General features: G+C 51.8%; 1 protein-coding gene across 1 annotated transcript; it reads right to left on the bottom strand.

The window, feature by feature from the left end:
- Positions 1–3,613: 3,613 nt before the first annotated feature.
- PATZ1 (POZ/BTB and AT hook containing zinc finger 1) lies at positions 3,614–26,845 on the bottom strand (the record flags this gene model as incomplete). Its single annotated transcript, XM_029285411.1, has 5 exons — positions 3,614–4,073; positions 6,441–6,578; positions 13,086–13,257; positions 20,078–20,141; positions 25,665–26,845. Coding segments are annotated over 5 exons (1,974 nt in total), but the record flags the coding sequence as incomplete, so codon positions are not given.
- Between the last annotated feature and the right edge of the window lie 5 nt (positions 26,846–26,850).

Raw genomic sequence — 26,850 nt, 5'->3', positions numbered from 1 at the left:
CCCCACTGCAAGGATCAGGTTGTGGGGAGACTGGCTCCTGAATGAACTCTAGAAAGAATTTCCCAAACAAATGTTGGTGGCATCGGCTGTACCTTTTTCCTGCTGATTTTGGGGCTACTGAGCACCCTGAGTCCATCAGGGAGGCCTTGGGGTCACAATGCCGGCTGTGGAGAGTGGAAGGGCTGCCCCCCCCTTAAAATCCCCACTTGCAGCTAGTTTCATCAGTTCCCAAAAGAAGCGGGGGGGGGGGGAACCTCCCAAGGGCTGCTGTAGCTTCTGCCGAAGCCTTTTCTGATCAGCTTCTTTAATCTGTTTAAGGCAAGGGCTGTTAGCAGAACAGCATGGTCCACCCTGCGCCCCATCTTCACTAGGGGAGCAGGGCAAGAGACCCCTTGCCAGCAAAGCATTGTTTCCTTCTAAAATGGGAGATGAGTCACATTGCTACGCCAGGACTGTCTTAACTTTGGGGCCTAAAGGAAGCATTGCACGCCTGTCGCATCTGGATTTCAGAGTGGCTAATCTGCGTGCGCACACATGCGCGCGGACACACACACACACACACACACACAAAGCCAGTTCCAAAACTGACTAATTTGGTCTGGGTTGCTTCTGCTGTCAAAACATCACAGAATGAATTCTGCACATCATACTTGATTTGGGTGTGACTTTTGATGTTTGGGATAAATGTACATTGAGCTTCCTTGGGAAATTACATTCTGGAGTTAAAATGAAAACACTTGAGTTGCTCAGCAAATTATATTCACACAAACAAGCCCTGGGTCTGAAAGTCATGGGAATGGATTGGCTTGCAATACATCCTATCAGGATGAAGCCATAGGCTGACCAGAAGCCCCGATTGGAGGAGCCTGCCAGTGGCCCCATCTTTAGCTCTGGGTGGGATGATGCTACCCAAGAAGGACCAGATGCACAAACTCTTGGGTTGGACTACCACAATTTGCTCTTCACAGGACTGCCCTGGAAGAAGGTTCAGAAACCACCGTGGATGTAAAGTTCAGCAGCCTGCTTGCCAACAGATGGAAGCTGGTACAGCAGAAGGGCACCGATCCTGTGGGAGATGCTCCAGTTTCTGGCTGGCTTCTGGGCTCAGTTCAGGAAACAGGAAAAGTTGTTGATGGATTAACTCCCTGCTACCTTCTCCATAACATAGTCAAAGGTGGCTAGCTAGTTTATGGCTTGGTATAAAGAGGATTCTTTAATTTTGCAGAATTTACCTGTAAAGGCGTACCAAAGATGGTGCAGCAAACAGACTGGGCAACCCCATGGCATTCAGAGGGTTACAGATGCCACTGCAGCCCTCCAGAGACCATGCCTGGGCATAGGGAAGAGAGGGAGAAGCAGCAGCCATTGATGTTCCCCTGCCTTTTGCCTGGACTCCAAACTCTCTCTGGGACCTGGGCAGCCTGGCTCTCCTGCGAGGGTTGCCCAAGCCAAGGTGGCAGCGGCATACACCAACCAAAAGCTGGGATTGCTTCCACACCTCTCGTTCACACTTAATGAGGCAAAATCAGCAGTAACCTGGGCCACCGTAATGTGGGCTCCATGATGGTCTTCTAGAAGAGCCACAAAGATCCACTCAGAGGGAGATGGGGTTGGGTCCCTATCCTGGCTGTTGGCACTGTTGTGCTGGTGCCATGTCTTTCCCTGCCAGCAACCACAATCCCCCCCACCCTTCACAAGCGGCCATTGTCACTGCCACCACCCAGCTTCACCAGGCTCAGCTCAAAAGAAGGGGTCGTGCCAAGGGGTCACATTTCCCACTTGGAAATGGGAATCTGCGCTCTCCGAGAAGACCCCAAAGTGCCAGAGGCGGGGGGGGCTGGTGGTATTCAAGATCCTTAGTCTCGTGAGGCTCCTTCCCACCAGGAGACCCCTCCCTCCCAGCCTGGAGCAAATCTTATCTTGCTCACCAGAGGTTGGGATGCCTGTGCCCCCCCCAACCTCTGTCTATCTGTCTCCTGGTTCTCCCCCTTCCCAGCAACATTACATTTGTATCGTGGCATCGCCTCTAGGTGTGATTGGAAGGAGGTTTGCAAACCGCGGTTAAAGCTAATCCTGCTGCTGTTGACCTCAATCAGTGACCTGGAAGGAAACCAGGTTAGGCAGAATTGCAGAGAGGGCAACAAAGTCACTTTTAAAAGGAAGGTGGGCACACTGTTGGTGACCAGCCTCTTTGGGGCAACCAGTCTCGAGGGCGGCATATACCCCTGTGGAATGACAGGCCGATGGCATGGAGCAGTGGGGGGGAGGGGACAGTGGGACCTCCAGCCTGATCTCAGGCAGCCTTCTGTTCCCCTGAGCATAGAGGGGGAGGGTGCACCCCCAAGGGGGGGGGCGATCAGAAATGGCACCTTCCCACCAGGACAGTCTCTCTTCGGCAATCAAAGCACAGAAACGCCTTTCAATCCCTGCACCAAACAAATAAAAATAAACAATTTAAAAAAGACAGAAGAAAGTTTATAAAGTAACATTCTAACTTCTTTAATGCAGTCCAATCCAATAATTATTTTCTGCTTTGAAATCACTCTGTGAACTCTCTATTTGCACAGGAGGTTGGTGGTACAAAAAACGTTTTATCATCTAATTGAAAATGTTAAACTTCTGGGGGTCTTTATGCATCAACCAACCAAGAGTGCCCTCTGACCTTCTTTTAAAGTTTAAGCTTATTTCTCCCACCCCCAACTTCCTTTCACTTTGCATAACTATATTATCCCGTAGACTTAAAACAATCAACTAGGCAAGGTTTTTAATTATGATACATCTAAAAAAAATGAATCCTATCCTAACATGACTGCTGCTTTAAGAGCTCTCTGTATAATTGCCCTGGAAGGCATCTCAGTAGCAAATCACTACAACAGGTCCTAAAATCATAAATGTAATAATAATAATAATAATCATAATTAGAAGAGAGAAGAGAGAAGAGAGAGAGACAGGAAACCAATGGCCAAGTGTTGAGGATCAGACAAACAAGCCAACCACGACTGAGGCGTCCCTGCGCAAGGTCCTCTGGGAAGCCGCTGCTATGCCCTGCCCGTGTGTGTGTGTGTGTGTGTGTGTGTGTGTGTGTGTGTTGGGCAGCCTTCTGGTCAGCCCAGGAATCTCTGTGGCATCTCTTTGCTTCTTGCCAACTGCCCCGTCTTCTTTAAAGAAAAACCATGGCTGGTGTGGATTTTCCTTTCCAAGGAAACAGCCATGCTACCTACCGGGTACCACGGGGGATGTGTGGATGGGTAGACAAGATGGCTAACGTGGGAATCCTGAGCAGAGAGAAAGGCCGAAGGGCAGAGGAGCGCTGGACTCTTTGCCAGACGAAGCAGGACATCTCCAACCTCTGGATCCAGCTTTGGGGCATCTCTTTTGTTCACGGGGTCTCCGAGCCGGGTCTCTGCCAGCCTTCTGCTCAGGTTCCCCCATCCCCTACATATCCACCCTCACGCAGGGACTCTGCAGATGGCCAGCTGAAAACTGTCTCCATCTGGGAAGGGTTGGGAGAGAGAAGAAAGGGGAAGAAGGGTGGGCACCTCAAAGGAATTTAAGTCAACCTCTCCCCACTCTAAAACTGCATCTGGTATCTCACAGCCATCTTCTATAGAAAAAAAAAACCACAGACTGCTGCTTCTTAAGAGCCAAGGCGCCTCACTTTGCATCTGGCCCCATCGGTTGCTGGTCGGCTTCTGGATCCACCAGAGACGAGGCAAACGCGGACTGCACGATCTGAAACCCAAAGGATTCCAGGAGAGACATGTTCTGTTGGGGGGAGAAGGGGGACCCCAAGGCAGAGGCCAAGTCCCCTAAGGGGGCCCCCAAGGAGCGGACGTGAACTTTCTGTATGTGTTTGTTGAGATAGGACTTGGATCTGAAAAAGCTGCCACATTCAGGACAGGGGTACTTCTTATCCCCCTCTGACTCCAATTTGTTTTTGGCGACCACCATGTCACAGGAGAAGGAACCGTTGGCATTCTGCTTCTCGGGCGTCTTGAGGTCGCTGGCGTCAGAGAGGTCTCCGTAGGAATCTGAGCTCTCAATCTGGTCCGAATGTGAGCATTTCTGGCCTTCTAGGAAGAGAAAGAAAACAGCAGTTTTCAAATCCGACGGAGGCCACCCGTTTCCCAGGGACGCCCCTTCTATTTCTTCTATCCCAGGCAGGGGGGTAGTCTAGCTGAGAAGTGCAGCCACAGCTACCTTAAGTAGCAAATGCAAAGCATTGGGCCAGGGATGTCCAACCTTGGCAACCTTTAGGTCTTGTGGACTTCAACTCTCAGAGTTCCCCAGATGGCACGGCCGGCTGGGGAATTCTGGGAGTTGAAGTCCACAAGTCTTAAAGTTGAGCACCCCTGGATTAGGCCCCGAGGGACACACAATGGCCCCAAGGGGCTGCTAGCTAAATTGGCCCAATTCAAGTCCAGGGCAAATTCCAAACCTGGGCTAATTGTCCTTCAAGATGGCAACGTCATCAACGTGCAACAAAACATCCCACACCATGTTTCAATAAGTTTGTGAAAGTCTCATCCCCTGGACTTAGCCACTGCAGCTGCTGGCACCTTTATGGACAAGGAGGATGTGTTCATGGTGTGAAAGTGCAAGGGAAAGCAAGAACACCCCCCCAATTCACCATAGAGAAGCCGGTGTCTGCCATGGAGGTGCAGCATCCCAGGCTAAGGTGTAGCTTCCCACGAGAAGCCGTATGTGAGGACCTGCAAGCCGCAGAGGGGTGTTGCATGCAGACCCCCCAAAGCTCAGACGCTTCTCTGGCTGGAAGTCAAGCACACCGAGAGATGCAGCAGAAGGCGGACCACCCTCTGGGCTCTACCCACTTCCCCCCCCACCTCTGTAACCCATAAAATAGAAAACAGAGCCAAGAGCCCTCCCCACCTACAACTGCCTCCCTGTGTCGTGTCAGGAAAGGCACGGACAGGCCCCCACCCGGAAGGCTTACTTCCATCTGCCCGAGCTGACGGCTCCTCCACCCAGCCGTCTGGGCTCAGGGCGTTGGCCTGTTTGGGATCCCAGCCACCGTCTTCGTGCGCGGGGGCTGAATCAGGCCATGCAGTTGAGTCTCCTGGAGTCTATTTCTTTGGGTACAGCATGTGATGTGTGAACGCAGCGTCTCTCTGGCTTAGGATTTACCATGGTGAATGGGCGTGGCCCTACTGGGAAGCGGCTAGCCTTCGTTGCCGTTGCCCCACATGGGGGGCAGGGGCCCTGCGAGACTGTCCAGTGCCTGAGGGCAGAGCTGGCCCAGGAGCAACAGGTCTGCGGAACAGCCCAGGAGCACATTTTTTGCACCCAAAGGAAAACATCACATGTGAATGAAACCTCACCACATGACCCATCAACCTCAAAACAGGTGGGGCTGATGGGTAGTGATGCCATGCCGGCCAGAGATGATTTAGAGCCCTGTTCCACATGGGGGAGGCAGTTGAGAAGGCACAGAAGAGGGCAAGGAGTGGAGAAGAGGGTCCCTCAAACAACAACTGCTAATTGCTTTCCTCAGCAAGCAAAACCAGATTCCCCCAGCAGACCCACAGACATGACCAAGGGGTGGGGAGGAAGGACCACTCTCCCCCTCGGAATAAAAGCCCTGGGGGGCAACCAAGCCTGGAAGCTCTGTTGGCCACTTCAAGCACGATGCAACTGTCTTCTCAGTCTTCAGAAGCCGGGACCTTATGCCCACTCCCACTGGGCATGACTGCCTTCACTGCTAGCAGGATCTGCACCCAGGAGCCTCCCTGCACACCCACATGAGATCAGCTGGTGCCGCACCGCCTCCCGGACATCCAGGGCTGACCGCCTCTCTGGGGGCCACCAAGCTGCCCATCAGAAGGCTGAGCTGTCCTCACACTGAGTAGCCTCCCCAGAGATGGGCCAGGGTAGGGCTCTCCTATTTCCCTCCACCATGGGAAGGTTGCCATGAGGTCTGAAGCATGCATGAAGGAGGCAGTCTGAGCTTCCTGGGCTACCGTTCTGGGACAGGTGGGGAGCAGACACCCTTGTCTGGAAAATGTCAGTGGTTCATGGTGAGGAAAACATTGATTTGAGGGTCAGAAAGAGAACATCAGAACACGTGCTTCAAAAACTGCTCTCCATGCAACAAAACCCAACCTGTGGAACACAATTCTAGGGAACGGCCCCGAGCCCTGGGCGAGCTGAAGAATGGGGGCAGCTGACCTGCGTCTCTCCAGCATGACAGTGAGGCAGGACCCCCCCCCCCCTTAGAGACAGCAGTATCTCAGAATCCCAGCGGGGTCTTCTTCCCTTCCCAGAGCCTGGGGGTGGGTGCCCTGGACGGCCTGGGCACGGCCTTCCTTTGCTCCCTAAGGCCTTTGCTCTGTCCTGTCCTCAGCCATGCGAAGGGCCCCTGGCCGCCCCCCCCGGCCCCCCCACCAGAGTCCTACACCAAGATCGGGGGAGGGGTCGCTTGCCTTTGATGCCATAGGTCCTGACGCTGTGGAACGCCGCTCCCCCATTCGGAATGGGCTCCGGGTGCCTGGAGACCTGGGGAAGGGGAACACCGTGGTGGGTTTTAACATGGACCTTTAAGTAGGAGGCAGAGGAGAAACCTAAACAAGACAAAAGGAGATGAGATCCTGCCACCAGCACCGAGGCGCCTCTGCCTGTCTCCCCTCGGACCACTCTGGCCACTCCCAGGACTGGCGCGACGGGTCTTGGAAGAGGCAGCAACCTTTGTGCCCCTCTGGTGGGGGGAAACTGCCCAGGAATGATGAGGGCAGCCGGTAAAGGAGAATATTTGCACTCAGGGCTGAAACGAGGATCCTGGGTGGTCTCTGAGCTCTGTTGTTTTCTTGCAGACGTTTCATGACCCAACGAGGTAACACCATCAGTGTTGGCACTGATGTTACTTTCATTACCACTTATGACCACAATGGGGCACAAAATCACCATTGCTAAGCCAAGCAGTTGTTAAGGGGGTTTTGCCCTATTTTACACTCATTTTTGCCACAGTTGTTAAGCAAATCAGTGCAAGGAAACAACCAAGCTCAGAGAGAGGAGGGGAGCTTCCAGGCCCAGCAGATGCTGCGGCAAGACAAGCCAGGACTCTAGAATCTGTGTCCCTTCCAGAAAACCCCAGGCCAGGCATACCTTTAAACACTCAAGTCTGCTCTGCTCTGGGAGGAACCTAGAATGTCTGGCCAACTTTGGCCAACACATCAAGACCAAGAAGATGCCTTCTGGTAGAACAGAGGAAAAAATCTCCTGGAGAAGGAAGATCTGCTAACCTGAATCCCACCAGACAGGACAGGACAACTTCTCCAGAATTCCCCACCAGCAAAGCTGCAACTCCTGACACACCAGGGGTGTCAGGTGGGGAATGGCAGGGATGAGACTCAGAAGACTCCACCTTCTCCAGATGGTTGTTGGTCAAACACCACTAGACCCCCCAAGAAGAGCCAGGTGGAGTTTGAAAACGAGAGTCGCCCTACGCCCATCCACTCCCATCAAAGGAGGACTTATCTCCTGCTGACAGTGTGCTCCTAAGGTCAGAAGGGCCTCTGGTGACGTCTTGCTGGCATTTCCTGGGGGTCCCTTCTCTATGCCAACGCCTGAGAGTATAAGGGGCAGAGCCCAGATCCTTCTAACCCTGAAGCCATATTTCCCAACCCTGGTAACTTCTTCAACCTTGGCAACTTTAAGATGGGTGGACTTCAATTCCTGGAATTCCCCAGCCAGCAAAGCTGGAGTTGGAGTCCACCCATCTTAAAGTTGCCAAGGTTGATGGACCCTCTGCCCTGAGCCAAGAGGCTCCCAGCTCACACGCCATTCTCAGGTCTTTATATTTATTTTTTTGTTAGTGGAGAAAACCAGGCCGAGTCCTACATTTAGAAGATCAAGAAAAAAGAGTTCTTCTTGTTTTCCTGAGAGAGAAAGCCACTTAATGTTACCAGCCGCAGGGCTCCCGGATTAAACAAGACAGTATTACCTAGCAGTTTTTACCCTGATTTCTGGCTCTGAAAACTGTGATTGCACAGAAAGTCTCCAGACGGCTGCCGTTTCAGGGCCACGGAGGGGGACGTGCCTGCTAAGGCTCCACTTTGCTAGGATCACTGCAGAAATTCTGGATTGGGCTGGACCTCTTTTAAGGAACGGATTCAGAACTCACCTTTGCAGGCGGTCCTCAATTTATGACCACAATGGAGCCCACTATTTCCATTGCTAAGCAAAGCAGTTATTGAGTTGTGCCTCATTTTAGGACTAGGCGAATCCCTGCAGTTGTTAAGTGAATCTGGCGTCCCCCATTGACTTGGATTGTTGGAAGCCGGCTGGGAAGGTTACAAACTGTGGCCGCAGGATCCCGGGACAGGGCAGCCGTTGGGAATACAAGACGGTTGCCAAACAGCCGAATTTGGATTATGTGACCACGGGGATGCTGCAACGGTGCATGAAAACCAGTCACAAGAAGTCACTTTTTTCAGTGGCACCGTAACTTTGAATGGTCACTAAACGAATGGTAATGAGTTGAGGATTAGCTGTATTTTGAAGGCAAGGTAGAAAAATGGTGCCAAAGAGGATCAAATTGTTCTCCAAAGCACCAGAGGCAGGACAAGAAACCGTGGTTGGAAACTGACCAAAATTGACCGGCTGTTTAACGTGGCTTGTGGAACAAGCTTTATGGTTCCAAGTAGCCTTGCCTGCCTCTGCGCTGCCCATGCAAAATGTCGCTTCCTCAGATGCGCTAGATATAGCTAGCAAGTAAAGATACTCCTCGACTTATGGCCAAAATTGAGCCCAAAATTTCTGTTGCTAAGCAGGACAGTTGTTAAGTGAGTTTTGTCCCGTTTTACGACCTTTCTTGCCACAGTTGTTAAGTGAATCACTTAAGATAGTAATATGGTTGTTAAGTGAATCCGGCTTCCCCATTGACAGAAGGTCGCAAAAGGGGGATCCCACGACCCAAGACACGGCAACCGTCACGAATATGAATCCGTTGCCAAGGGCCTGAATTTTGATCACGTGACCCTGGGGAGGCTGCAACAGTTGGGTGAAAAACAGTCACTTTTTTTCAGTGCCGTTGTAACTTCGGTCACTAAGTGAATGTACGTCAACTTAAAGAAAGAAGCTGTTGCTTCTCACACTGCAAGAAAATGTGTTGTTTTCTCTGTCAACCCTCTGGTGCCCGCTCAGTGCAGCTGCAGCCCTGGCACCCGGGGGGGCTCCTGAGGCGAGAGCCTAGCCTTGCCCTGGGGGCGAGTGGGCAGAGGCTGGACCTGAGCCCACCCTCCGGAACATGCAGCTCCAGGAAATCCCAGCCACCAGTCCGGAGGCAGCCGGAGGGGAAAGGCTGAGGGAGGGGGGCTCCTGTCCCGTTCTGGGCCTGCAAAACGTGCTCCTGAACGCGAGGGGAGAGCTGCGGAGCTGCCAACGGGTTGGGTGAGGCCAGTCACACCTCCGGGTGGGCCCAACTTCAGGGCCTTTGAATGTTTTTTTGTTTTTAACCACAACAAGTCCTCCACTGCCGTGTTCCCGCATTCCTGAGCTTGAAATGGAGGGAAGCCATTGAAAGTTGCTTGCAAATGGGGGATCGAGGGTTGCCAGGCCCAGATAACTGGCAGCCTCTCCCTTTTTTCCAGGGCGCGTGGCTGGGCTCCAGCTCTGCCAGGATCCCCCCAGGGCCCTCTTGGCAGAATCCAAGTGGGTGAAGATGGCGGGCACGGGAGGGCCCCCTCTGCTCTGTCATCTGCAGGGCCTTTGAAGGAAAGGGACGGCTCTGACTGGGCTTCGAATGCGAAGGCTTTTTGTGTGATGCTACCCTAAAATGCACAATCTGGTGTGACTCGCAAGGCAAGCACACCTGGCTCCCGAAACAGACCTGCCCCAGGTTTCTGGCCAAAAGTCTCCTTCAGAGGTCAGAGGTGGGGCATTTTCCCCTGCTGGGGAAGGAGAGGAAAATAGCATCTGTGGGACAAGCAGACCCCCCACCCCCAAATCGGATCTCTGCCCAGGAAGCCCGTTAAGCTCAGTCGAAAGCAGGAGGGGCCCAGCTGGAAGACCTGGAAGCAGCTCAAAGCCCCCCCCCGTGGGGAGAAAGGCGCCTGTCTCCAAGGCCCAGCCCACCACTGCACCAGCCCCCCCCTTTCTATCCTTCTGGGGTCCTTGCACACCAATCCCTCTCTCAGCAGCTGCAGGACTAGAGGCTGTTCTATCTCAATTAAGGGGGGGACATCCTGGGGGGGGGGCTGGCATGGCCCGCCCCGCAGGCAAAGCACAGCGCCAGGCTAAAGTGGCCTTCTCTGTAAGCTGCCAGATTCAACCAAGCCCCATGCCAGGGGGGGGGGGGGAGAGAACCAGCAGCCGGAGCTGTGTGGCACTCCGTGGCCATCCAGCCCAAACACAGAACAGCAGCTGAAGGAAGCTGGACTGGGGACTTGGGCGTCTTTGGACTGGTCCTGTGCCAACCAGGTGGCAGGGGGTGCCAACTCATCTGCGTGGGTGCTGGAAGAGGCACAGCAGAGGGAAATGGGGTGACCAGGGGGGCAACACCTAGACTGGAACTGGAGTCCAAGGGGGCCAGAAGAGCTGGAGCCTGTTCCTCAAGCTAAGTGCCTCTGCAGTGTCCCTTGGGGTGTTTGGCCCATAGGAGGGGGTCCAAGCTGGTAGGGCAGCTAAGGGGGCACCCAGAAGAACCAGCCTCAACCTTCCTCAACCAGAAAACCAGAAGGGCAAGAGGCTGGCCAGATGGAAAATGACCAACGTGCTGTCTCTGCATGTCCAGCAAGCAACCCACCCTGCCACTTGTGTCTCCGGGCAGCTTTTTCCACCACAGATCAGCCTTGGGAAAGCCCATTTTAGCCACCGTTTCCTCCCTGCTCAGCCTCCCCAGATGGACTTCCATCTTGCTCCTTGCACGTTAACCTCAAGTAGCGAACACTATCAGCAAATCCAACCAGAAGGTGCATCCGAAGACAAGGATGCCCAGCCTCACTCAGAGTGGTGGCTGAATGCCCCCCACCCCCAATCTCCAGTTCCGCTCTTGAATGGGTCTCCCGCCTGGGAAGCTCTTGCTGAAATCAGCCACCATCAACTTTCCTGCAATTTCAGCCCATGAAGCTATGTCCTCTACAAAGGGGTTCTCCAAACTTGGCAACTTTAAGACTCTTGGACTTCAACTCCCAGAATTCCCCAGCATCAGCTCTACAATATGGGGTGGTTTCCTCTGCTTTTTAGTAGAATGCTGTCCTTCTCCTTCTCTGGCATGTTTCCTCAAGGTTAATCATCCCCACTTCCTTCATTTTTCCTTCACGGGACTCCTGTTTTTGCCCCCCTCCCCTCATTTCCCTGGTTTTCTACTTTAATCCTCTGCTTCAGTGCAGGATCTCTGACAGACAACCATCCAGTCTCTGTCTGAAAGCCTGCAGCAAGGAGAAAAGGATAACACACACTGGACAGAGCAGCTGATAGTTTGTGCACTTAGGAAGAGCCTCCGGATGTCCAACCTGAACCTTCTTCCCTGTAGTTTTAACAAACTGGTTCTGGTCTTACCTGCTGAGGCAACAAAGTCTACTCACTCCTCTAAGTGACAATCCTTCAGGTATTTCCAGACCTTCCCTCATCTTGTAGCCTCCCTATGAACTTGTTCCAATTTGCCAACAGTGCCCTTTTTGAATCGTGGTGCCCAGAACTGGACACAATACTTCAAGTGGGATCTGACCAAGACTGGGTAGAAGAGAGCAATTAGGTCCCAGGATCTTGGCTCTCTGCTCCTACTAACGCATCCCATGTGCTTTTTTTTTAGCATCTGCACTGCACTGCAGGATCATGTTAGATACTAGAATGCCCTGGATAGATCTTTTTGAATTGTTCCCTTTGATCTCTTTTATCCACCCCTCCCAGTTCTGTGTCATCTACAAACTTTGCAAACTCTCCCATCCAAATCCATGATAAAGCACAGGGCCACCCCCAAATGTCCCTCAACTGAAGGGGATCCATTAAGTACAATTATCTATGTCACGGTAGTATGGTCCAGTTCATACATTGCCATTTTATTATGGAGAAAATTACGAGACTTTCTGGCTGTTTTCCTAATCTCCTGGTATACTATGTCTACAGCATTCCCCCCATCTACTAAATTACAGAGCTCTGCTTTTCTTGCATATCACAGCCCCACAAACGGAGCAGGATTCTTGGAGAAAGATCATTTTGCCCTTCCGGGATATATTACCCACAGCTGATACCGCTGATATCACTCACAGTCTTTACTTGCAACATCCAAACCCAGCCATCTTAAGAATTAAATGGCTTTAGTCCTTAATAATTTCTTCTTTGACTACGGCTGCACTCTTACGCATGCTCACTGAAACCAGAGGGACTCCCCATGGAAAAAAAGGGTGGGGAAGGATCACAGAACAGAGCCAACACCGGTTCACATGTTTAGAAATGTAGGTCATGGCCCTGAGGCTGCAATGTGGTCTGGGGAAAGATTCTCCAGGGCTCAAGGGATGCTTTTCTGAGTAAGAGAAAGACACACCTTGCAGAGCGAAACACCCGTCCATTGCGAAACCTGGGAAGGGACTTTGCTGCCATGCCCTCCCTTGGCAGAAGGGCTTGTTTGCCTTGCACACTGGGAGGTTTGTGGGGTGCCTCTCCCCCATGCCAGCCCCATTCACCTTCTTGGAAATGTTGTGCTCTGGGACTCCTTGTGTTTCTGCTTGGAAGAACGGGCGCAGCTTCACCCAGAAGAAGTGAGAAGCCAGTGGCCGAGCCCCAGATTCCTCCCCCCCTTTGCCCAGGTCCTCCTCTTTTGAGATGATTCAGGGAGCGTGCACATGTGGCCCCTGCTCTATACCCAGACACTTAATCTTTGACCCCTGGTGCCTGGAAGGCTGGAATGAGTGCTCAGAAGCACCAGGGCTGCAGCAATGGAAGAGGGGGTGCAGAGCCCAATCTGGGGGTCTCTTGTGCCTCAGAGTTAACAAACAACAAGCTCAAAAGGAACATCCTTTTGTTAAATGGAAGAGTTGCTTTCCTCCTCCTCCTCCTCCTCCTCCTCCTCAGACATCAATCAGCTTGAATCAAGCCACACACACCCCCACCAGCAGCAGGAGATCCATTACCTCTGTTGCAGATGGTGCAGAAATTGCTTGGTCCTTCGCTGTGTTTCTTCAAATGATCCGCCATGTATGCAGCCCGCAAGTATTTCCCACAGACCTGGCAGGGAACTTTGTCTTCGTGGCAAGCCAGATGAGAGCGCAGGCGGTCCCGGGTGGCAAAGGAAGCGTTGCAGGTCTGTGGACGGAAGCAAAGGCACATTAGCCAGACAGGGGCAGAAAGGGACTAGGTTCTGCTGGGGTTGCCTGACCACAGGTTTTTGAGCCAGGCAGTTGGCTGGGCCCATATAGCCCCACAATGCCCAAACCCAAACTATGCCACAGCCCTGTTTCTGCCTCATCTGCCCAGGAGGCTGCAGGGTCCTAACTCAGCAAGACTCACCCACCACTCAATTGTTAAAGGTCAAAGGATGACCAGGGCTGCCCTAAGCAAGAAGAACCAAGTCTGAGCCATGAGATCTGGCTGCATCACGGCTGACTCAACCCATCGGAGAGGGCCCCTCCCTAGTGAGAGATGGTTACTCAAGGGTCTACTTTTTTCTTTTTCTGCTCAGAGAGGAAAGACTAGGGAAGCCAAGAAGCGGATGACCATGAAGGAAACATCTCCAAACCATTTCCCACGGGCACACGATCAACGGCCTTCTTTTTCTTGATTTCTTCCATAAAGTTGCCCAGAAAACAACTACATATACTTGAGGGATAACCTAACATCTCAATATCAATTGAGGATAACCTAACATCTCAATATCAATGTGTCCCGATTTGGGTGGCCACCGTGGCAATCCCTTTGCCCTCGCTCAGGACTTTGCACCCCATGAACTGGGGTGGCCTCAACAATCCAAGGGGTTCTTGGGGGGGAGGGGGGGCAAAGGGCCATCTGGGAAGCAACCCTGCAGCCAGAAAACTCTCCCCGCCCGAGCTCCTCTCCTTCGAATCAGAAGGTCTCCCAGAACTTTTAGGGGTCTTTGTTGGGCAAACAATTCTGCCCCTGGAGGAGCTGCACTGCCAGCCAGGCTCATGTTGCGGCACACGATGCAAGGGCACAAAAGGGGAGGGCTGTGCAGCAAAGCCTGGTAGCCCAGCATCAAAGAGAAGCCTTAGACAGTGTTTCTCAACCTTGACAATTTTAAGGCATGTGGACTTCAACTCCCAGAATTCCACAGCCAGCAATGCTGGCTGTGGAATTCTGGGAGTTGAAGTCCACATGCCTTAAAATTGTCAAGGTTGAGAAACACTGCCTTAGGATCTTCTGAAGCTCAGCTGAGGGTGCTGCCCTGCTCCTGGAGAACCGAGGCCTACTGATAGCATTTGTGTCTGCAACACAAGTGGGTGCAGCCTGGACTGCTAACGTTGCACGAGGAAAGGATTCTGGGATTTCAAATGATGAAAGCCAAAAGGTGACACCCTTTTCAGGTAAGTGAAGGGAAGACCTGGCACTGAGCCAAAGAGCACGCAGGCGAAAACACCAAGAGGAACTGAAAGCAGAGATTTCAGGAGGAATTCCAGGGGTTCGGAGGTCCTATTAAAAGTGCCGTTTCACAACAGATGGAAGTGGAGCCCTTTGGATCTGAAGAAGAAACAGCTTTTGGGGGGGCATAGGAGTGTCCCCCCCCAAAGCATCTCTCTTGATTTGCATGTGAAAGCTCCTCCTCCTCCTCGCGATGGCTTCCCATGTCAAGCAACGTCACCCATGAAAAATAAGAGGCGGTGATTCCAGTGGAAAGTTACCAGTCTGTTGGTCATTTAAAAAAGCCTATCAATTATACGTGGCAGAGCTGCATTATGGCTATCATCGTGGCCATGCGGGTAATCCTCAACTAACAACCACAATCGGAACGGGAAAATTTAGTTGCTAAATGGTGCAGTCATCAAATGACCCCATCCAATTTTGCTGCTTTTTCTGCAGGTCTATGGAGATTCTCCATCATTCAGGTCACAGTCATCCCAAAGGTGCTTTTTCACGAGGCAACTGGACTTCCTTGTTTTTCCTTGAAGATGTTTCACTTCTCATGCAAGAAGAGCAGAAGAAGCTTCTTGGATGAGAAGTGAAATGTCTTCAAAGAAAAACAAGAAAGTCCAGTTGCCTCGTGAAAAAAGCACCTTAGGGATGACTTTTTCTGCAGTCACTACGCAAATTGTTAACCGAAACATCACGCGTGTCATGGTTCCGACAACGTGATCATGATTTGTGACGTTTCCTGCTGGCTTCCCTATTGCCCATGCTGGTCAAAGCCGCAAATGGAGGTCAGGTGATCCAGGGATGCTGCAGCCATTGTGAATGCAAGCTAGTTGCATGTGACCATGGGGATGATGCAACGGTGGGGGGTGCGAGGAGCCGTCATAAGTCACTTTTTCAGTGCTGTCCTAACTTTTAATAGTCATCAAACGAATGGTAGTACAGTATGTTGGGAACTACTTGCAAAAGGAAGAAAAGTATCGCTTTATTTATTTATGTATTAAATTTATAAGCCGCCCATTCCCAACAGGGTGACTCTTGTCCTACACTTGTAAGCGATTCCCCCACCAGGATCTTGGGAGAGTTTGGGAGGTCTGCATAAGTCCCACCAACTTATTTCCCTCTCTCCTTCAAGAGAAATTCCCAGTGACTAGTCCTTAAAACATTTAATTGGCTCATATCTCCTGATGCCAAATCACAGCTTATTCCCAGTCAAAATTAAATTTTAAGAGAAGCCAAAATATAAGATCCAAAATGCAGAGGTCAGCTATTAAGCAAGACCCGGAAAATGTAAAATAAACCATAAAACGTTAATGCCTTTTAAAGAAGAGAAAAACATTACAGGAGATCACTGTTGTTAACAACAGTGGTAAATAAATAAAAGGTCCAGTAGTTTCCTGTCAAGCATGGCAAATATAGTAAACAAAGAGAAGTGTGTTTATATTTAAACAATAAACAGTGTTTAAGAAATACCTCTTGAAGTTTCAACTGCTCTATGGATGTAGAGGTCTCTGAGTTTATCCCCTGGAAGCTGGAATTTTCCTGCTAATAGGCAGGAAGTAAGAAAGATTAGAAAATGAAGACTAATTCCTACATCAACATCAGTGGGGAAGACTATCAGTCTTCACAACCCACCCTCTCCAGAGTCTCCCCGTTGGCTAGAGGGGACGAGGTGCACGCGGAGGGCAGTGAGAGGGAGAAGACCACCAACTGGGTACTCTTGTATAAGTCCCCATTTCTCTAGCCACTTTGGGGAGTTCCACCCTTGGATAGGTTTACCCCCAAAACAACAGCTTTGCTGCAATGTCTGAACCAGCCCCCCCTAAGAAGCTTCTGTTCTCGAGTCAACAGGGCTCAGAAGGACTGAACTGTGATTGTGATGTGCGCACATCCATCAGTCACAACAGCCGGCTGCTCTGGGAACTGCTTGGCCTCTGAACAAGGGAGCGGCCAGATGGATGGAAAGCAAGCAGGAAGCATCTCTGTTTGGATCTCAGCTCCTCTTGTTAAAGGAAGCATACTTTCCTAAACTGTGGCTGTACTTTTCAGTCACACAGCATCTTTTCTGCAGAAGAGGATCAAACTGCCTTGGTCAGAAACTGCAGCTGGACAGATTCTGAGAGGACCTGAAATCAAGACAGTCCCAAGACAGAACTGGAGGGGGAACCGAGGCCTAAGGACGATGCTTTGTTTCTTTCCTAAGGTGCCAATTATCAGGCATAAAAATATAATGACATAAATAAATTCATCAATTGCGAGTACATTTACTAATCACCAAAAACTTCAATAAGGATACCTTTCAAAATGCTGACAGTATAATTTGCAATTTAATATATTTGTCGCTTCTTAAGAGAGGCAAACTTAGATTATTTCTTTTTTCGTTGTCGCTTCTTAAGAGAAGCAAACTTAATTATTTTTTTGTTAGCATATCTTGTTACATATACCAGAACAAGGTATTCTAGCAAAGAAGCAAAAAAAGAATAAAATATCAGACATATTTTTTTTTAACCAATCATTCAGCCAAACTCTCAGCCACATTGTAGACTCCCCAGGCGTGGCTATCCACGGCCATCTCGGTCTTTCCCAACCCAGCGACCTCCAGACCCAGCCCACCTGGTGCTACCAGCTGTTGCTTGTTCTGCTGCAAACAGCTGGGTTGCTCTCTATATTAAGCACAGAAGCGCTGCTCACATCTGGGTGTGAAGCAACAAGGAAAAAAACATAGTCACAGGGGCTGGCTGATTAGCTAGGCAGGACATTTTGGGGGGGTGCCTCCCAAAATTTGGATAGGAGGAAAAAAGGGGGTCTGGTAAGGAGAGCTTGCCCTTTGCTCATCAACAGGTGAATAGAATACAGAATAACAGAACTGGAAGGGACCTTGGAGGTCTTCTAGTCCAACCCCTGCTCAAGCAGGAGATCCTCTACCATTCTGGACCAATGGCTGTCCAGTCTCTTCTTAAAAAACCCCAGTGATGGAGCGCCCACAATAGCCAAATAGCCAAAAAGGGTCCCCGCCAAAAGCAGGCAATAAGACCCTTGTGAAAGAAAACTTCCCTTTAGCTGGAGAATCTCATGGCTGATCTCAAACATCCTAATTCTGGCTAAGTGACTAAGAATGCAGGGGCCTTACAGCTTCAGGGCACCTGAAGGATCATGCAGGTACTCCCTCAGGTAACTTGTGCTGGGATTTGAATGTGAGACTTCAGCTCTACCTGTTCTTGGACCTCCCAAGATTTCAGTCCCATCAAGCACGTTATCCTGCTTCTCAACCCCCTGGCAGTCTTGAGACTGGGGCGGTGTTTTACAATGAGCCCATCTCTCCTGTTGGATTACGATACCCCCTACGGGAAACTGTTGCCTAGTTTTGCTCTGTGATGCTCCACCAGCTTGTTTCCAGCATTTGTGAACATCTACGTGAGACTAGTGGAGCCCTAAGGCCGAGTCCCAGTTGAATGGGGTGAGACCCAGCTGTGTTCCTTCTTCCCCACATCTGGAAGGAAGCAGCTGATTTTCCTGATGCTGCCAAAGTCTGCCAGGCCTGAACAAAGGCAAATAAACGGAGGATAAGTCCAGACAAGATGGAGATGCTGCTAGGATCGGGGTTCAGCTTGTTTTGGACTTCCCCGAAAGAGCGGATCTGCATCAAGAGACCCCCTTGGCTGTCGCTGAATTTACAGCTGATGACAACGGCAAGGAACAGCTTTTGCAGTTGTGTCTAATGCATTGCTTGTGATGATTGGCAATTCCCAGAAAGAGAAACATCGAAATCGGCTAACCTGGAACAACAACTGAGCCTAGCCCTGACACTCCCACCCCCCACCCCAAACAGGCAAGATGGTGGGCGTCCTCCAACTTGACTCATGCCAGCTTCAGCATCTTTCAAGGCCAAACCCCATCCCCAAAAAGCCCACTGCCCTTCCTGGGAAAGGGTCACCACTTCCACCAAGTAAAAATCTGCAGACCATTCCCATGACAATTTCCTCCCAAAAGACACCTGCTTGCATTTAACATTGTCAACCTTCTTGGAGCCAAATTAAAAGGATTTATCTATTTTTCCATTTGCAGGGTTGCTGGGGGGTGATTTCCTCTCTCCCTTATTCCTGGCTGATTCCAGAAGACTGACTGAGGCTGCGACATCGGATGGCGACCGCCCATTACTAACAGAATATGCTACGAACCCCACAGCTGCTTAAAATAATTTCCCCTTTTCTAACTTTACTCAGCTTGGGCTCTTTTGAGACCCCCAAACCTGCAGCTTGTAGACCTCCCCATCTTGGTTTGGGATCTATTACAGGTAGTCCCCAATTTATGACAATTGGGACCAGCAACGTGGTTGCTAAGAAGGTCATCATGTAACTGGAACCAATTTTAGGACCATTTCATTAAGTGAAGCTGCCTCCTCAACTGGCTTTGCTGGTCAGAAGCCTGGAAGGTCACAAATTGTGATAATGTGGCCATAGGACACTGCAACCCTTGTAAATGCAAGCCAGTTGCCAAGCACCCAAATTGCAGTCACATGACCATGGGGGTGGTACAACCATCATAACTCTGAGGACAGGCCATAAGCCACATTTTTAGCATTGTTGCAACTTCAGAACATCGTTAAACAAATGGTCATAAATCAAGGACCACCTGCATTATTAATTCTGCCAACAAATCCCAAAACGCAACCCATGTTCAGAGGATGCTTAATCCCCTTTAATCCCAGTTCATTTCCACCAGCAGCAGCAACGCTGGGGGGGGGGGTGTTCTAAGAGCCGAAGCCCACCCTCCTGAGAGCATCCAGGCTGGAAAGGCCGGCCCAACATGCGTGACATGGGGGAGAGAAAATGGGGGGAGGGGAGATTGCACAATTGTGGGCAAGAGAAAAAGACCCCTGCAGCTGCAGTAAGGCCCTGGGGCATCCTGACAGCTGGACAAGAACTTCACTGTTTGTAAATTGCTTTGGTTGTAGCGCAAAGGGGAAGGAGGTTTTTTTCCCCTTCAAATCCTATTAAATCAAAAGTACAACAAAGTTCTATTTTCAGCGGATTATCTCTGTGTTTTAAACTTCAATTGCAAACAAATTTGGGCCACTGGAAGGAAAACTCTGCATATGCTTTGCCTACTCCTGTTCTGCTTCAGCTACAAGAAGCCTCCGAGAGAAAGCAAGGAAGAAGCAACCCATTCCCAACGTGATGCTCTGAAGGCTGTTTTTTGGGGGGGGGGAGGGTGCATCCAGGAAATGGTGTTCAGGGGCTGGTTAGCGCTGCCCTCAAACTATGGCCAGCTCTTGGTGGACAGGCAGAAGAGACAAAGGAACGGGAACCCCAGTGTCTAACTGGGAAAAGCCAAGCTGTAAAGGCTGGGGGGGGGGGAGGGTCTTCCAGGGAAGAAGGAGGCAGCTGGAGAAGCCAAAGACAACCTCAGGAAGCGGCCAAGAGGTCCAACAGCCTCTGGACTCCACTGCAAGGAAACGGCCACACAAGGGCTCCACCTCCACTGCAAGCGCATGCTCTGTTTTATCCTTATGAACACCTCCGCCCCATCCCAGGATACCTACCTGACATTTGTGAGGTCTCTCTGAGGTGTGCACCTGCTTGATATGCCCATTCAGATGGTCAGGCCTTGAAGAGAAAAAAAAGTACAAGCGTGACTCAGTCTGCAAGCTTATTCCTTGGACGCAAAGTTCAACCACCGTACTCTGGTCAAGGCTGTCTCCAGAGGTGGGGAGGCACCGCATTTACAAAGACCCTGCCCACCCGCCAAGCTCCTGAGGAGCAAGGAGGCCATCGTGCCTTGAGTGAACAGGAACTGCACAGTGGCTTCCAAGACACCAGTGGCTTCCAGGCAGGGCCGCAGCCAGAAATGAGACCTCTCGGCTACCTGAGCTGGGCCTGCATGACCAAAGACCAACATCACAATCTAATGGTCCAGCCCAGGGTCCCTTACAGAACTCGGGTCCCCTCAATAGCAAGCAGGAGAACCTCATGGACAAAACCCATCTGCCTTCTGTGTGGTTCACTCTCATCCAGGCAGGAGGAGAACGGACGGCTGGGACACAGCCCTGCTTATCATCTGCCAGACGAACAGCAGCGACTGAATCTCTGCAGCAGAACTGCCCCCCCCACATTAGAACCCCTTTTCTAATTGTTATTTATGTTTACTTATTTATTTATATTTTGTGTTCCTAGATCCCCCCCCTCAAGGAGGGGTTCTGAGTGTATGTACAGTATATTTCCACATCTAGAAATTGGTTATCAGCTGGCTCAGGAATTCTGGGAGTTGAAGTCCACGAGTCATAAAAGAGCCACGGTTGCCTACCCCTGACCTAGGTTAAATAAATTCTACATCTAAGAAGTGCATGGATTGCAGATCACCTTCAGAAAGGTATTCCCCCCCCCAAAAAAAAAATTTATTTCTCCGAATCTTAAAAAAAAAAGTTGCTATTTTTTTAACAGCTCACAGGCAAGCTTACGCACGTATTATCCATTTAAGATTTAGTAAGTGACAATCCTTTGTATGTTTAAGCATCAAACAGCACCTTGAAGGATTTAAAATACCTAAACCACGAATCACCTTCATTTGTGATTTAAAATATATCTCTATAATTATTGTTTAACATCTGAAATCTTCCACAAACGGTCTTGAGTGCCATCGCTCTGAAGGAGCCCTCATGCGACTGCAGGATCCAGAAGAGCTGTCAGAAGGTAGGATAAGATAGTGGAATTCTCTGGGATGCTTCCATGAAGATAAACAGCATGGAGAATTGTGTGGCTTGGAGAGTCACTCGGTGAAACAGCAACTCGGTTATGGCAATTTGCTCCTGCAGGATCTGATGCCTGGCTAGACTAGCCAGGCCACGTCCTTCTGCTGGACGGTGAGTTCACCCATCAACATCCACTGGACACACCAGCAGGGAGGTGTGGATAGGACGGCCACCTGAACAGACCACTTAATGCTTGCAGATCCCATTCAGCAGGTAACACAACCACAAACAAGCTTCTTCTTTTCCAAGCATCACCAGAAAAGTTGGAACAAAAGTGGGAAGAAGGCCTGGCCTGAAACCAGAAGTTGCTTGGAAATGAAATGATCCCCCCCCCAGTGCAGCTCAGTGGAATTCACCCGTGGGCGCTGTAGTTCAGCTGAGGCAAGGGCAGGTGGGCTATGGACCCGGTACTGGAGAGGCCGTTTGGTCCTTCTAGTGGCCATTCCTGGACTCAGTGGCCTCCATGCACCAGCACAAGGCAGAAACAGGGTTCTGGGAGATCTCAGTCAGAAAACGTGGGGGCTGTACACGTTCCTGGGAAAAGCAGGGATGGTGGCCGGACGGCGCCCAACAAGTCTGAGACTAGTAGCCCCAAGGAAGTGTTTTCACTTATTAGGATGAGATTTCACAACCATCACCTCTATGAAGCGTTTGGGATTCTTCTCACACAGTGCAATTTTAGCCATCAGATTCAAAGGAAGATCTCCCTCCCTTCAGTAGAAGCTTACTCTCTTGTAGTTCCTTGGGACCAACATGATCAAAGCTGACAGTGATCACTTTCTGCTGGGAGACAGACCTTCAGAGCACCTTGGGGAAGAACTTGGAAGTGGTGAAACACTTCTATAAGTTCAGGAAATCTTCAAGGATTTTGCTTGTTATGGTCTTGCTGCTTCTTACATTTCACCCCATGTTCAAAGCTGGTGAAGACCCCATCCTGCTCTGAGTTTGAGCTGCAAGACTGGGCCAGAAGACCCTTTGTGCTTGCCAAAAAGGGGCAGATTTTGTGCAAAAGCATGAGGTCCAACATTCTTTGGTCATGATGTGTGATCTTGCCTGATGGAACATAACACCTGAAGAGCTCACTATGGGGGACACTTTTACAGCAGGAGTCTCCCACCTTGGCAACTTTAAGACTTGTGGACTTCAACTCCCAGAATTCCTCAGCCAGCATGGTCATTAAATTACCAAAGTTGGAGACCCCTGCCATAACAGTGTTCCCCACAGTGAGCCCTTCAGGTGCTTGTGCCACAAGGCAAGATCACACATGGGCACTACAGAATAACATTCAGATTAAAGACAGGAATCTCACCATCAAGATCTCAGGTAGACTCATGCACAAAGACCCAAATCAGGGGTCTCCAAACCTGGCAATTTTAAGCCTTGTGAACTTCCAACTCCCAGAATTCCCCAGCCAGTATAACTTAGCCAGAGTTGTTCACAAGTCTTAAAGTTGCCAAATTTGGAGACCCCTGGCCAAAATCACCTGAGCCTTGCCTATCATGCAATATGGAAAGCTCAAGAGATGTGGCAACCTCGTAGACATTCTACCCACCTCTGATTAAAAAAAGAAGCATGTTGACATTTTGTGGGATTTTCTGGACTGCTGTAGGCACCTCAGCAGAGCTGCTGTACTCTGGCTAATGTCAACTACCCCCCCCCTCCATCTTTCTTCTAAAGACAGCAACCCTCAACCCACTTACCTGGATGGAAGCCTTGCTAAACTCAGTGGCACTTACTTTCATCTCTAGGGCTGCCCTCAAAGAGGCTGACGCAAGAGCCTTCTTGTGGACACTGAGCAGCCTAAAACGAGCCGCAAAGATGCCAGGCTAAAGGCACAGAGCTGCTCCCATCTCAGTTCTCCAACAGTGGGTGACTCAAGAGAAGTGCCCAGTGCCAGGCTACGCCCCTTGCCACCAAGCTCTTGGAAATGCCACTGCTGCATCTGAGGAAAGCAGGCCAAACCCAGGCTGACCAGAGGCAGTGCCCGACGCTCATTTGGTCAAAGGAAGGAAAAGGGACCCCTCGCTCTGCAGAGGCAGTGGGGGCGGCCAGGAAAGGAAGACGACGTCCATCTCTGTGACTGTTGGGTCATGAAGGGAGGTCTGGGAAGAGATGCTACTCAGACTGAGGCCAGAGGGGTGCCAGGCACTTTTTGAGATGCTGAGGACTCTTCAGAAAGGGGAGCCTTGCATGTGCGGGTCACAGGGTGCCCCAGTTGCCATCTTTCCTCAAGCTCCTCTGTGCCAAGGCAGATCAGGCACGCTAGGAGGAAATATAGCGGCTGGGCCACCTGGAAAAGGTTCCTAAGGCCGCCGGCTGCCAAGCAGGGCTATGGCACAGATTCTGACTGCCCGCTCCTAGGCAGATGCACACAAGGCTCTTGCCAGGCTCAACGAGGCTCTTTTGTCCCTAAAGGGGAGGGCCCTGCATGGGGGGCTTTGTTGCCCTGCCTGGACAGGTGGCGCTCAAAGAATTGAACCAACGATCTGAGCTACTCAGATCAAGCAAGACAGGAGGACATTAATTAAAGCCGGATTTTTTTAAGATCCACAACTGCCTAGATTTGGCCACCCCTTAACGTATCAGCAATCCTGACTCAGAGCTGTTTGTGGACTGGGCAAGGGGTCTGCTTTGGCCTGCTGCCCACCCCTCAACCTGAAGTGGAAGAAAATCACACTATGATTGGCTGACTGCATAACCCCATGCAAGTCCCAAATCCGATTAGGCTCAGTCTGAAATGTGAACTTGGCCAGAGTCATTTTCTCCCTTTAGACGCCAGCAAAAGCCGGTCCTGCCAAGCCGCCTGCCAGGCTGGTCCCCTTGCCTGGATCTGCTCTCGTCACCTTAACAGGGCCGAGAGGGCCCAGGAATCTCCAAGTAGTAATTTAAAAGCAGGAGCTCTTCTGTAAAAACATGGATGATTCCCCCAAGCAGAGCAATCCGAATCTGAACTTTTACTCAGGAGAAACCATTGGGAAACGTGACCTTTGAGCCAATGTGTGCAAACCATAATAGCACCCTTGGAAAAAGAGAAACAGGAAGGACAGGGGCCTGTTTTAGGGGGGAGTGGTGGCAATGACAATTCCCCCCCTCCCTCTTTTTCCCAGTAAACCAGAGCTGTCCAAACTTGGCAACTTTAAGACTTGGGAACTTAAAGCATTATTCCAAATTCCAAGCCTCCCAGAATTCCAAAGCTGGCTGGGGAATTCTGGGAATGGAAGTCCACAAGTCTTAAAATCGCCAAGGTCGGACATCCCTGCAGTGGACCATGGGCAATCCTGAAGATGCTTCCCTCCTCTTTAGGCTGCAATCCTGTGGAAGCCACTAACTCAGGGGTTCTCAGCCTTGGCAACTTTAAGACTTGTGGACTTCAACTCCCAGAATTCCTCAGCCAGCAAAGCTGGCTGAGGAATTCTGGGAGTTGAAGTCTACAAGTCTTAAAGTTGCCAAGGTTGAGAACCCCTGCAGTGACTAACTGAAGAATAGGCACCATTTGAGGAGGGGGCAAAGCAGTGAGTTATCAAAGGCTTTTTGTGCAGGTGCCAGAAGCAGGCTGAGCTTTGGGTGCTACTCTGAAAAGGGGCATTGTAGGGGGGGGGGCAGAGAGTCTGTCTCCAAAAATAGAATCCAAAGCATTAGATCAGGGGTAGGCAACCTTGGCTCTTTTATGACTCGTGGACTTCAACTCCCAGAATTCCTGAGCCAGCCACGCTGAGGGAAAATGGAGAGCTTTCCATGCGGAGCCATGCTGGCTCAGGAATTCTGGGAGTTGAAGTCCACGAGTCATAAAAGGGCTAAGTTTGAAGACCCCTGGTTTAAATATTTTTCCTCACGGTCACATGTTCAAAATTCAGGCATTTGGGCAGGGGTAGGCAACCTTGGCTCTTTTATGACTCGTGGACTTCAACTCCCAGAATTCCTGAGCCAGCGTGGCTGGCTCAGGAATTCTGGGAGTTGAAGTCCACGAGTCATAAAAGAGCCAAGGTTGACTACCCCTGCATTAGATCCACACCCCTAACTGGACACAGGACACAGCCCCCACAGGCCATAAAAAAGGGCCCAGGAGACACAAGCCGAGCCCCCCCCCCTCCAGCACAGCAGGTCCCTGCACACCTGGATGGCTTCACCCCTCCCTGAAGAGCTGGGAGGTGATGTAATCTGCTTTACTGGTGTGGGTGGATAGATAGGTGTCCTACTGAGAATGCCTTGGGGAGGGGGAACAGAGTTTGGAGGGGTGGGCCTCCAACTGCCTGCCTTTCTCCCTCAACCTGCTGCCTCCCCCCCACCGGGGGGCTGGGGGCGCCCAGAGGGAGCCAGGTGCGGGGGGAGGATGGGGGGCTGGCCCTCAGCATCTCTGAACCCGGCAGCGCCTCTCTCTTACCTAGAGAAACCTTTTCCACAGCTCTGGCAAATGTAAGGCTTCCCCACCGAACCGTCATGGGAGCGGACGTGGTAGGACATGCGGTCTTTCCTCTTGAAGCGCAGCCCGCACACCGGGCACGAATAGGGCTTCTCGCCGGAGTGGGACAGCTTGTGCCGGTTCAGGTGGTAAACATCCCGGAAGATCTTGCCGCAGATCTCGCAGGCCACCTGCTTCCTCGTCCGGCTCCTCTTGCGGGGCGCCTCGGGGTCATCCAGACCGGGCATGCCGTTCTCGCTCAGCCGCGGCGGCGGGAGGTCGATGTAGCCCAGCTGCAGGCTGGTCACCCCGTGCTGGGCTTCGTGCTGCCGGAGCCGGTTGGCGTCGGTGAAGACCTTCCCGCAGAGGCCGCAGGGCAGGATCCCGGCGTCGCGCAGCCCCCCCGGGGCGCTGAACATGACCGAGTCCAGCAGGTTGGCCTTGCGGGGCCGCCCCCGGCCGCGCTTGCTGCCGAGCGAGGGGCCGGCGCCGCCCACGCTCTGGAAGGGCGAGGCCAGCAGGGGCGGCGAGAGGGGCCCGGCCACCATGGGCAGCCGGTCCACGCCCTGCAGCACCGGCAGCGAGGCCTGGGCGGCGGCGGAGAGCACGGCCCGCGTGGCCTCGTCCTCGGGCATGCCGGCGATCCCGTTGCCGTTGGGCGCCAGGCCGGCGCCGTTGGTCATGTCCAGCGGGAAGCCCAGGTCGGCGGCGCCGCCGGGGCGGAAGAGCATGACGTCGGGCCGGGCGGCGGGCGGCACGAGGATCTGCACGTTGGACTGCTTGATGACCTCCTGGCAGATGTCGATGACCGAGCGCATCAGCAGGAACTTGGCGGCCGTCATCAGCTCGGGGAAGCTCTCCAGCCGCACCACGATGCGCGACGTGTAGGCGAAGTCCAGGATGTCGCCGAAGACCTTGGAGCTGATGGTGTGCATCTCCAGCTCGCGCGCCCCGCCGCCGCCGCCGCCGGAACCGGGGCCCCCGCCGGGGCCGCCCCCCGCCTCGCCGGCGCCCCCCTCCGGCGCCCCGGCCACGCCGCCCTCGCCGCCCAGCCCCTGCGCGCTGAAGACCGACTCGAAGTACTCGCTGCAGGCGGCCAGCACGGCCCGGTGCGCGGGGAAGCTCTCGTCGCCCACGCGCAGCAGCACGTCGCAGAAGCGCCCGCCGT

Source organism: Protobothrops mucrosquamatus, unplaced genomic scaffold (genome assembly GCF_001527695.2).
Source record: "Protobothrops mucrosquamatus isolate PMUCROS unplaced genomic scaffold, P.Mucros_1.0 scaffold1634, whole genome shotgun sequence".
Classification (NCBI taxonomy): domain Eukaryota; kingdom Metazoa; phylum Chordata; class Lepidosauria; order Squamata; family Viperidae; genus Protobothrops; species Protobothrops mucrosquamatus.
This window is presented reverse-complemented; position numbering and strand designations above follow the sequence as displayed.